The sequence below is a fragment of the Nansenia antarctica genome (genome assembly GCF_963989245.1).
Source record: "Nansenia antarctica genome assembly, chromosome: 18".
Taxonomy (NCBI): Eukaryota; Metazoa; Chordata; class Actinopteri; order Argentiniformes; family Microstomatidae; genus Nansenia; species Nansenia antarctica.
In genome coordinates this window covers 8,261,153-8,273,652 of record NC_137691.1, presented here as the reverse complement: position 1 = coordinate 8,273,652, position 12,500 = coordinate 8,261,153, and the positions used below count along the sequence as shown (strand labels likewise).

The 12,500-nt window shown below is 47.5% G+C and overlaps 1 protein-coding gene across 1 annotated transcript in view; it reads left to right on the top strand.

Annotated features, from left to right (window-relative positions):
• cita (citron rho-interacting serine/threonine kinase a) overlaps positions 1 to 12,500 on the top strand; it is a gene marked incomplete at both ends in the record, with an annotated part of 53,022 nt that overhangs the window by 34,360 nt on the left and 6,162 nt on the right. Inside the window, 14 exons of the mRNA XM_080548586.1 lie at positions 854 to 958; positions 1,049 to 1,189; positions 1,880 to 1,990; positions 2,186 to 2,384; positions 2,807 to 2,977; positions 3,702 to 3,725; positions 5,545 to 5,682; positions 7,696 to 7,876; positions 8,382 to 8,473; positions 8,741 to 8,845; positions 9,458 to 9,627; positions 10,790 to 10,834; positions 11,463 to 11,543; positions 12,208 to 12,343. Of these exons, the coding sequence (XP_080404712.1) occupies positions 854 to 958; positions 1,049 to 1,189; positions 1,880 to 1,990; positions 2,186 to 2,384; positions 2,807 to 2,977; positions 3,702 to 3,725; positions 5,545 to 5,682; positions 7,696 to 7,876; positions 8,382 to 8,473; positions 8,741 to 8,845; positions 9,458 to 9,627; positions 10,790 to 10,834; positions 11,463 to 11,543; positions 12,208 to 12,343 (1,699 nt within the window). The remainder of the gene's footprint in view (positions 1 to 853; positions 959 to 1,048; positions 1,190 to 1,879; positions 1,991 to 2,185; positions 2,385 to 2,806; positions 2,978 to 3,701; positions 3,726 to 5,544; positions 5,683 to 7,695; positions 7,877 to 8,381; positions 8,474 to 8,740; positions 8,846 to 9,457; positions 9,628 to 10,789; positions 10,835 to 11,462; positions 11,544 to 12,207; positions 12,344 to 12,500) is intronic.

Genomic DNA, 12,500 nt, shown 5'->3' with positions numbered 1-12,500 from the left:
ATGGTAGTCGTAGGCGGCGTATCAAATGACAAAGCTAAACGTTTAATGAAGGACATGAACGATTGTCAACAACACACTCAAGCATGCCTGGATATTTGTAAGAACTCTCGCGAGATTTATCAGACTAAACCTGGATTTTCCCTTTAGCGATGTTGATGGAATACCCCCCGGATGTCACTACGGTGGCCTGTACACAATAACAATAATACCACAGTTCACATTTAGACCAATCAGGAGCCCTTGTGTCACGTCGTCAACTGAATGTCATTAATCTGATTTTGGATCAGCGGTTAGAGAGAGATGGGCGTGGATTTAGGTGCACTTTTAGTCAACATCCATTATAGCGCTGATCTAGGATCAGATATATTTTAATCAGCTAAAATGTTTTTTTTTTTTTTTTTTTTTGAGATTTTTTTTTTTTTTTTGGGGGAGAAATCTGAATGGTGGCGGAGGAAATTCCATCGTGGCGGCCCGCCACGATGAAATGCATGTAGAGGAAACACTGCATCCATGATCGCCACCGCTATTGCGGTTGGGCAGAATTAAGAGAAAAGGCGCTCTTAATTTTCGTCGTAGGCTTTGACACACATTTTAGTTTACAATTTAAAAATCGGTGTATAGGCTACACATTTCTTGCAATTGGAGAATGTAAGAATCCCTTACAACAATGATAAATAAAAACATTTATGTTAAAAAAGTAACTGTTCAATATAACATTTCAATATAGTTTTTGTCAAAGCCACAGGGAGCCACTGGAGATGGGCAAAAGAGACGCAGGTTGACGCAGGTTGACCCCTAGCCTAACCCTGAGTAACAGACTGCCGTGTGTGTGTGTGTGTGTGTGTGTGTTCAGCTGAACGACCTGGAGAAGAAGCACGCCATGCTGGAGATGAACGCTCGCAGTCTGCAGCAGAAACTAGAGACGGAGAGAGAGCTGAAACAGAGGCTGATGGACGAGGTAGACACACACACACACACACACACACACACATACACACACACCTCCACACACACACATCTCTGACCCCCCCCTCCCCTCCCCCCACAGCAGGGGAAGCTGCAGCAGCAGATGGACCTCCAGAAGAGCCACATCTTCAGGCTGACCCAGGGGCTGCAGGACGCGCTGGACGAGACCGACCTGCTCAAGACCGAGAGGACCGACCTGGAGTACCAGCTGGAGAACATACAGGTACACACACACACACACACACACACACACACACACACACACACACTGTCTCTCTCTCACTCTCCCAAACACTTACAATGACTTATTCAACTCTTATTTGGTACTTTAACGTTGTATTCCCATTACAATAATACCATCTTTGTCGCATTTATGAAATGACATACCTACCATAGCAACGGTGTCTGCTCAATATCGTTCACGGCCGCTTTGACTCATCGCAGGAAATTGAGTATGCTGGAGCCGAACTGATGTCCTCCATCTGCTGACTGGTGATGATTGTTGCCAATTGTCTGGCCCTGTCTCTGCGGAGACGACACTATCTCAGTTTAGTTTTTGGATTCTGAGAATAGATGCTTTCTTTTGACATAATATTTTACTGAAGAACACAGGTACACACACTGTGATAGCCCTCTCACTGAGACGGTGGGGAATGATCTCACACACGAGCTGGAGACGACATGAGACATTGCTCACATTTAGCCGTTTCGGCATCATATTTATTCCTAACTGAGAAGGCGGGAACTGCCCACTCTGACAAACACACTGCCGTAGTGTCCAACTTAAAGAAGGAGAACGTACGTAGGGTCCCTCCACTCTTTCTATCCCTCTGTAGGCTGTGTACACACACTCACACACACACACATACACACTCACCCCTATCTCTCTCTCTCTCTCTCTCTCTCTCCGCAGGCTGTGTACTCCAATGAGAAGGTGAAGATGGAAGGCACCATCTCCCAGCAGACCAAGCTCATTGACTTCCTGCAGGCTAAGATGGACCAGCCGATCAAGAAGAAGAAGGTGGTAAGCCTACCTGGTGTTTAGTCGCCGCCTCTGTCATGTACAGGATATACAAGCTTGTAGAAATCCTGTTCAGTGTCATACTTGTATTCAAACCTCTGAATTTACCCCCTCCTTTACCCCTTCTTTTCTCCTCCCCTCTCCTCTCCTCCTGCCCCCTCTCCTCTCCTCCCCCTCCCCTCCCCTCCTCCCTGCCAGGGTATATTTGGGCGTCGTCGGGAGGAGCTGGGGGCGGCCAACGGTAACGGAGGGGGGGGCGCCCCCCCCAGCCAGCCGGCCGTGCCCATGCAGTACAGCGACATGAAGCTGGCGCTGGACAAGGAGCGCTGCCGCTGCTCAGACCTGGAGGAGGCGCTGCAGAAGATGAGGATAGAACTACGCTCTCTCAGAGAGGAGGGTGGGTCTGGGGGGGGGGTGCTGTCTGGGGAGGGGAGGGGAGGGAGGGTCTGATGTCTCTGGGGAGGGAGGGTGGGTCTGCTGTCTGTGGAGGGGGGGGGCGTCTAATGTTCCTCGTCTAACCTCTCTGTCCTCCCCCCCCCTGGCGTCTAACGTTCCTCTCTGTCTCCCCCCTGGCGTCTAACGTTCCACTCCGTCTCCCCCCCCTGGCATCTAACGTTCCTCTCTGTCCCCCCCCCTAGTGTCTAACGTTCCTCTCTGTCCCCCCCCTGGCGTCTAACGTTCCTCTCTGTCCCCCCCCCCCTGGCGTCTAACGTTCCTCTCTGCCCCCCCCCCCCCCCCCTGGCGTCTAACGTTCCTCTCTGCCCCCCCCCCCCCCCCCTGGCGTCTAACGTTCCTCTCTGTCTCCCCCCCGGTGCCTAGCGGCCCATTTTAAAGCCCAGGACCACCAGGGCATGCCCTCCACTCCGGCCTCGGCCCGCCACCAGATCCTGATGTCGGCCATCGTCAAGTCACCGGAGCACCAGCCCAATCCCAGCAGCCTCCTGAACCCCTCCAGCTCCGCCCGCTGCAAGGAGAGCTCCACCCCCGAGGGTGAGTCGCACGGCCTCTCTCCTCTAACCCCTCTCTCTCCCTCTCTCTCTCCCCATCTCTGTTTGTCTCTCTCTCTCTCCGTCTCTGTCTCTGTCTCTCTCCCTATCTCCATCTCTGTGTGTCTCTCTCTCCAGGGTTCCCACGCAGGGTTCCCACGGGTCCTTGAAATCCTTGAAAGTTTTTGAATTTGATAAAAGAAAATTCAAGGTCTTAAAAGTATTACATATAACATATATATAACATGTATATAACATATATATTCAACAATGTTTTACTTAGCTCGTCAACTAGTAAAAAAGTCTCTGTATTGCTTAACTTTACACATATTTCACAATATATTGTTTTGCTGTGCTGTGGTAGAGAAGGCAAGAGACCATCTAGTGTTCACACATTCAAGCCTCTCTTTTTAATTGTTGTCTGTGAGCGGATAGTTCCTATTATATAAATTCTCATCTAGATCTGTCTCAAACTATGCCGTGTTGAGTCCTTGAATTTGAGGGAATTGAGTCTTGAAAGTCCTTGAAAGGTGCTTGAATTTGATGTTTCAGAAGGTGTGGGAACCCTGTCTCTCTCTGCCTCTCTCTCTCTCTCTCTCCCTCCCCCTGCTCTGTCTCTCTCTCTCTCTCTCTCTCTCTCTCTCTCTCCCTCCCTCCCTCCTTGCTGTCTAATTAGCCTCTTACAGAACTTCTCTTCTCTTCTTCTCCTCTAACCTTAACCCTAACAGAGAAGAGGAGAGTCACCTTTGAAAGTAAGTCTTTGGGGCTGCCTCACGCTTACCCCTCCCTCGCCATCTTGGTCACCTTCCACCTGTGCCCTGTCCTCTCCTCTCTCCTGTCTTCTCCTCTCCTCTCTCCTCCTCTCCTGTCCTCTCCTGTCCTCTCCTCTCCTCTCCTGTCCTCTCCCCTCCCCTCCTGTCCTCTCCTCTCCTCTCCTCTCCTCTCCTCTCCTAGTTTTGTGTCCAGGCCACATGGTGACATCACGACCTCCTCTGTCTTTTAAAGGGAACCCTGGTTATTAAGACATGTAGGCCTTCATACACTCTAATTGCCATCTCCTACTAAAATATGTTGGTACAAAGACATGAAATATGTCCATTATGTTAAAAATCCTTAATCCGTATTTTGACCCAGATGTCGCCATATTACTGCAGTCGCAGTAATTAGCTAGCTATGTTTTCTGTCCAGCCTTTTCAATTTGAACCTGTGCGCAACTTAAGCGAGGAGGACAGCAGACAGACATTAACCAAAATATTGATCAAAATGAAGACGATCAGAGAGGTGAGGAGGCGCGAGTGGTACATAATCACTGGTGTCTGAAATCATCCAACTCAATTTCATGTCTGATGCGCTCTTCACTCGCTACCCGAGGCCGTTTAGACTCCTTGTGGGGGAAAATTGTAGGCACGGAATTTGGTTTAAGTCTTCGCTTACAGCTAACGGCACCTGTGAGCTCTTTCATTAGCGCTGGTCGATTAAATGCCTCGAATGCGTCTTCGGAAAAGTGGCGAAAACAAAGACGCGCATCTTTAGGCAGCTGGGTTCGTCCAGGCATGCATCTTCCCACTGCTTTCTCCTCTTCTTATCGGGAGGAAAGCTGTGTACACTTATATCACTCACCTTGTTCTCTTTCGCCTGATAGCTACAACCAAACGCAACACAATGTGGCATATGTGGCACGTTATAGTCAGGAAAGATACCAGCAATAAAAGTTGCAACCATCTGACGTCACTACTGCGCGACGGCAGTAATATGGCAACCTATATGGGTAAAAATATGTATTACAGATTGAGGATTTTTAACATAATGAACATATTACATGTCTTTCTACCAACATATTTTAGTAGGAGATGGCAATTAGAGCGTATTAAGGCTCAATAATCAGGGTTTCCTTTAAAAACAAACCGTCAGTTTTAGTAGAAAACTTCATCCCCAGGTGTTGCTGCTGTATGCCTCATACACACCTGTGTCTCAGGTGTTGCTATGCCCCATACACCTCTGTCTCAGGTGTTGCTATGCCCCATACACCTCTGTCTCTGGTGTTGCTATGCCCCATACACCTCTGTCTCAGGTGTTGCTATGCCCCATACACCTCTGTCTCAGGTGTTGCTATGCCCCATACACCTCTGTCTCAGACAGGCCGTCATTGACAGGGCTGCGACAGGGTTGTGACAACATTCCCATCTCCAGTCAGACTAGCTTGGTTGTTGCTATGCCTGAGAATACCAACTATGTCTGTGGCATGTAGTATAGATGTGCATTCACGTCAGTTCTGTTGAATGAATAAATGATTATCCTTCTCTCTCTGTCTCTCTCTCTCTCTCTGTGTCTCTCTCTCTGTATCTCTGTCTCTGTCTCTCTCTCTCTGTGTCTCTGTGTGTGTGTGTCTCTCTCTCTCCCTCTCTCTGTGTCTCTGTGTCGCTCTCTGTGTGTCTCTCTCTCTGTGTCTCTCTCTGTGTCTCTCTCTCTCTGTGTCTCTCTGTCTCTCTCCGTCTCTCTCTCTCTGTGTCTCTGTGTATGTCTCTCTCTCTCTCTCTCTGCCCCCCCCCCTCCTTCCCCCCCCTGGAGTAGAGTATGGTCGCCGGGTGAAGGAGAGGATGCACCACAACATCCCCCACCGCTTCACCGTGGGCCTGAACCTGAGGGCCGCCAAGTGTACCGTGTGTCTGGACACCGTCCACTTCGGACGCCAGGCGGCCACCTGCCTAGGTCTGCTGCTCCCTGTACCTCCACGCCACGTAGACGCGTTAGGGAGAACATACACCACAGAAGATGTCATTCACATGCAGGAGAACGTTCTATGATATGATATGTAGTAGTAGTAGTAGTAGTAGTAGTAGTAGTAGTAGTATGAGCAGGGTTCCCACGGGTCCTTGAAATCCTTGAAAGTTTGTGAATTTGAGGGGGAAAAAATCAAGGTTTTGAAAATAGACATGGGTCATTGAAAGTGCTTGAATTCCCCTCTCTCTCTAAAAAAATATGTATATTAAAAATGTTTTTACTTAGCTCGTCAACTAGTAAATAAGTCTCTGTATTGCTTAACTTTACACTTATTTCACAATATATTGTTTTGCTGTACTGTGGTTAAGAAGGCAAGAGACCTAGGCTACGTTCACACTGCAGGTCTTGATGCTCAATTCCGATTTTTTACACAGATCCGATTTTTTGGTTTGGCAGTTCACATTACTTTTAAAATGTGACCTATATATTTGACCTAGGCCTACATTGACTCCCGTGTGAACATTCCACGGCCCTGAACAGACCCGCATGTGCAGAAGGACAGCGCACTGTTTACAATAATAATAATACATTATGTTATGTTATGTTATGTTAATTTTATTTATAATGCGCCCCCCATCCAACTTTTACATCGGCCCGGGGCGCAGCCCGGGTAAAGGAACAGATAAAGACAAGGACAAGGAACACAGAAAGCAAACAGACACAGACGACTTAAACGAACATCTCAAGGGATACAATTTACAACAAATAGGGAGTAGACTTAGGGAACATCATTGACGAAGAGGTGGGATTTTAACTATATAGCGCTATATCTAGACACTCAAAGATGTTTTACAAACTGAAAAGATCAAGTAGTAAAATAAAAAGAAACAATAAAAGAAAGTATAGGGGTCTAATTAATTTGTAGATTACTAAATCTAAATCTAAGTGTCTTTGTAGGATACATGTCTACTCTGTATACTGTCTGCAAGTATATCTAGATTTATGATATATATGATATATGATAACATATATAGGATAACATGATAACGTTACAACCGGATTCATTTAAACGTTTTTGTGCAGCGGAAGCCGGCAAAGATATGAGCAAGATATGAGCAACTGCGTCTAGAGTGCAGGGTTGCCAGATGGGGCGGGTTACTGCTGGATTTATCGGTTATAGACTGGTTAGGCTGTAGATTGTCAATCCCATCTGGCAACCCTGCTAGAGTGACGTAAAAGTCGCATTAAAAGCGACTTGACAATTCAGACGGTCACTTAAATGCAAAACATTTTTTGCGGATTTGGGTCACATTTCACTGCAGTGTGAACGTAGCCCTAGTGTTCACACATTCAAGGTTCTCCCCAATTGTTGTCTGTGAGTGGATAGTTTCTATTATATAAATTCTCATCTAGATCTGTCTCAAACTATGCCGTGTTGAGTCCTTGAATTTGAGGGAATTGAGTCTTGAAAGTCCTTGAAAGGTGCTTGAATTTGATGTTTCAGAAGGTGTGGGAACCCTGTGTTATTCACATGCAAGAGAACGTTCTATGATATGATATGTAGTAGTAGTAGTAGTAGTAGTAGTAGTAGTAGTAGTAGTAGTAGTAGTAGTAGTAGTAGTAGTAGTAGTATAAGGAGTTGTTGATGATGGTAGTGTGACATGTTATAATAATAATAATAAATACCATTTAGCTCACAGCTTTTACACAAAGCGACATACATTGCAGTGAGTGCATACATGTTTCAGTATATGGACCATGTTTATTTGTATGTATGTTCGCGGTTTTCGGGTTTGTTGTAGATTGTTGTTGTGCCTTATGTTTAGTAGGAGCTGGACAACTTCCCAGGTGCGTTTGACAACTGCGCCTGACACTACAGGTCCAGAAGTTGCTGTGGGACTTCCTATGGAACCAGGAAACACCCCTCCAGGCTCTTGTTCACTATTTTTGTCCTCTCTTCCCCTCTTCTCCTCTCTGCCCCCACCCCCACCCCTACTCTAGAGTGTCGTACCCTGTGCCACCCTAAGTGTTCCCCCTGTCTGCCCGCCACCTGCGGCCTGCCGGCGCAGTACGCCACCCACTTCTCTGAGGCTCTGTGCCGAGAGAAGGCCAACTCCCCCGCCCTGCACGTCAAAGAGGCCAGTGGCCACGTCCGCCTGGAGGGCTGGATGAAACAACCCAGGTACCCTACCCCGACCCCTACTGCTCCTGTACTTCTACCTCTACCTGTGTCTCTAGCCTAGGGCTACAGGTGGAGACAGGTATGCACACTTGTCTGCACCTGTAGCCCTAGGCTAGGCTCTGTCTGTATACACACACCTGTCTGCACCTGTAGCCCTAGGCTAGGCTATGCTAGACTGTTTAGTCTGCAGTGTACTAACCTGTAATATACTGTAGTATTATGTAGGTTGACGGGAAGACTGAACAAAACAGCTCAGTTCTATCTGACTGTCTCTAGTCTCAGGATGTTAGTGTGTGGATGAGGGTTAAGGTGTGTGGATGAGGGTTAAGGTGTGTGGATGAGGGTTAAGGTGTGTGGATGAGGGTTAAGGTGTCTGGATGAGGGTTAAGGTGTGTGGATGAGGGTTAAGGTGTGTGGATGAGGGTTAAGGTGTGTGGATGAGGGTTAAGGTGTCTGGATGAGGGTTACGGTGAGGGTCTCATCATCCTCGTCTCCTCCCTTGTAGGAACGCCAAGCGTGGTCAGCAGGGCTGGGAGAGGAAGTATGTGGTTCTGGACGGGACCAAGGTGTCTGTGTACGACGCAGAGCCCAGAGAAGGTTGGTACCGCCCCGCTCCACTGAGTCATAGCGATCGTCCTACTGGATCTGGTTAGGGTGTGTTCTAATGGCCCTGTCTCTCTGTCTCTCTGTGTCTGTGTCTGTGTCTGTGTCTGTGTCTGTGTCTGTCTGTCTGTCTGTGTGTCTCTCTGTCTCTGTCTCTGTCTCTGTCTCTGTCTCTGTCTCTGTGTCTGTGTCTGTGTCTGTGTCTGTGTCTGCGTGTGTGCGTGTGCGTGTGCGTGTGCGTGTGTGTGTGTGTGTGTGTAGACTCCCTGAAGCCGGAGGAGGAGTTTGAGCTGTGTCTGCCTGATGGCGAGGTGACGGTTCACGGGGCGGTCGGCGCCTCTGAGCTCATCAACACCGCCAAGTCTGGTAGGTACACTGACCAATCACTGACTAGAACAGGTACACTGACCAATCACTGACTAGAACAGGTACACTGACCAATCCCTGGCTAGAACAGGTACACTGACCAATCCCTGGCTAGAACAGGTACACTGACCAATCACTGACTAGAACAGGTACACTGACCAATCACTGACTAGAACAGGTACACTGACCAATCCCTGGCTAGAACAGGTACACTGACCAATCCCTGGCTAGAACAGGTACACTGACCAATCACTGACTAGAACAGGTACACTGACCAATCACTGACTAGAACAGGTACACTGACCAATCCCTGGCTAGAACAGGTACACTGACCAATCCCTGGCTAGAACAGGTACACTGACCAATCCCTGACTAGAACAGGTACACTGACCAATCCCTGACTAGAACAGGTACACTGACCAATCCCTGACTAGAACAGGTACACTGACCAATCCCTGGCTAGAACAGGTACACCTGACCATAGAACCATATACCACCACCTCAGGTACACCTGCCTCATATCTCTGTCTGTGTGTGTGTGTGTGTGTGTGTGTGTGTGTGCGTGTGCGTGTGCGTGTGCGTGTGCGTGTGCGTGTGCGTGTGCGTGTGTAGACATCCCGTACATCCTGAAGCTGGAGTCCCACCCCCACACCACGTGCTGGCCGGGCCAGGCTCTGTACTTCATGGCCCCCAGCTTCCCTGACAAGCAGCGCTGGGTCGCCGTGCTGGAGTCTGTGGTCGCCGGTAGCCGTGGCAACAAGGACAAGGTGGAGTCTGATGCGGTGAGTGGACTCCCACGGTGTGTGTGTCTGTGTGTGTCTAAGGCACTTTATACCTAGACTCCTCTTGTGTATGATATGTGTGTTTGTGCGGTGTGTGTATGTGTGTGCGGCTGTGTGTTTTGTGGGGATGGGGGGGAGGGTGAGGCAAGGCAAGTGTATTTATAGTACATATTCATACAACTTAATGTAGACTCATAATAACAGAGAAAATAACAATTAATAAGTGAAAAATAAGAGTCAATAGGTTGAAAAAGCCTAGCCTAACTCTTTAAAATACACTCAATTAAAAGCCAAACAGAACATAACATTTTTTTTTTTATATACAGGTGTGTCAATCAAAATTGAGAAAAATGTCTTGTGACAGCAAGTTCCAGTGTTTTGCTGCATAGTGAGCGAATGTGTGAGAGTGCCTGTTTAGAGAGTCCTGAAAAAAGGCCATTGCAGTAGTCTAAACTGCTGGATAGAAAAGCGTGGATACATTTTTCAAGATCCCGCCCCTAACCCCTAATTCTCACTATTTTTTAAACATGATAATAGGCTGTTTTTGTAGTTGACTTAATGTGGGAGTTAAAACTTAAGTCTCTCACCTGATCTTTACATTATATGGAGCCCGATTCTTGGTGTGTAGCAACATCTAGCCTCTTTGTTTTGCTCCAAAGATAATAGTCTCAGTCTTGTCTTTGTTAAATTGTAAAAAAAAAAATATAATAATCTGACACATCCAGGTATTAATTTGAACAATGCAGTCCATAAGGGAGTCTATTGGTGTAAGATCGACTTGAGAAAGGGCGACATAAGTGTGTCATCAGCAACGTTGTTATCCTGAATGAGTTTGCCTAACGGGAGCATGTCTAACTGAGAGGAGAGCAGTGGATGGATTTAAAGTACTGCTCTGTTTACACTATCCTATTCTCTTCTGGGTATGTTCCCAGTAAATGGTCTTTCTCTCTCTCTCTCCCTCCCCAACCCCTCTCCCTCTCCCTCTCCCTCTCTTTGCATGTTTTGTGTTTCTCTATTGTGTTTTTGTCTGTTCATGTTTCTTTTGTATGATTATTACTACTACTTTCTGTATGTATGTATGTGTGTGTGTGTGTGTGTGTGTGTGTGTGTGTGTGTGTCTCTCTCTCTGTGTGTGTGTGTGTGTGTGTTGATGACACTGTAGGCAGGGGGTCCTAAGAGACAGAAGAATCTCTCCCCGTTGGTCCAGGTAACCAGCTGCATGAGCCTGCCTCATGCTTGGAGCCAGCACTGGTGTCTCAGAGCTTGCAATACACACACACACACACACACACACACACACACACACACACACACACACGCACACACTGGCAGACCCAGCACTGGTCTTACAGAGCATACAATAGACACACACACACACACACAGTGTATTCATGTGTGTTGAATTATTTGGCACTGCTGTGCAGCTTTGGCCTGGTGTCTGCATGCACCTCAAATGGCCATTAACACTATGAACCCCCTCCCCTCCCCTCCCCTCAAAATGCAGTCCTGCATTACAAGTCCCCCTGCCCCTGTCCATCCTGCTCATGCATGTGTGTGTGTTTTTTATGTTTGTGTGGTGTTTGTGCGTGTGTGTGGTGGTCGTGTTGTTGTTGTTGTTGTTGTTGTCGTTGTCGTCGTTGTCTTTTCAGCTCATCTCCTGCTCACTGAGACTGTTCTGTTCTCGCTGGTCGTCTAGGAAACGGTGTGCTGTGACATCATCAGTGTGCTGCGGCCTGGCTGCTTGGTCTTGGGTCTGAAGGCTGTACTGCAGTGTGTCTGTGGTGTGGTGTGGTGAGGCTCCTAACCTGTGTCTGTGTGTCCCCCTCTGCTGACAGAAGCTGCTGGGGAACTCTCTACTGAAGCTGGAGGGAGACGACAGGCTGGACATCAACTGTACCCTCCCCCTCACCGACCAGGTACGCACACTAGAATAATAGTAATAATAATAATAATAATAATAATAGTGTCATGGATTGAATTGATTCTTAGTAGATTGAGTAGAACTTATGAAGCACAAAGAGCTTAAATCAATTGACTCAAAAGAGGCCTTTTATTAAGGAAAGTTACAGCAAGGATGAGTATAGAAAATGCAAAAAGCCCTCCCCAATATTCTGGCCCCTGTCCTCTTATAGCCCAAACTTTATCCTGCCCCTCTTGGCCTTGACTCTCCAATATAATAACAGAATGCGCAGGGAACAGACACTCTTGCCAATAATTATATAAGTAAGGAGGCCGGGGTTTCTTAGAATAAGAAATGTTTCCACTACAATAGTAATAATAATAATAATAATAATAATAATAATAATAATAATAACCCACAATCTAAGCGTTGTTAGCGCCGTGCTCTACCAACTGAGCCACAGAGGACCACTGGCATGGACCTGGATGCGCTCATTCAGAGAAACGGATACTAGGAAAAGAACATTCTAGAAAAAAAAAATCAAGTCCATGTTATGAATGAAGGCCTTTCGGGCCCTGCAGCTGTGGGAATGTTTTAGGGTGTGTATCACCGTCACGGCTGTGTGGATACCTAACTGTCTCTCCCTCTTTCTCCCTCCCTCCTTCTCTCTGCCCTCCCAGATCGTGTTGGTGGGGTCGGAGGAGGGCCTGTATGCTCTGAACGTCATTAAGAACTCCCTGACCCACATCCCTGGACTGACCTCCGTCTTCCAGATCTACATCCTGCAGGACCACGAGAAGCTGCTCATGATCACCGGTCTGTCTGTCTGTCTGTCTCTCTGTCTGTCTCTCTCTCTGTCTGTCTGTCTGTCTGTCTCTCTCTCTGTCTCTCTGTCTGTCTGCCTGCCTATCTGTCCATCTCTCTGTCTGTCTGTCTGTCTCTCTCTCTCTCTCCTTCTCCCTCTCTCTCTCTC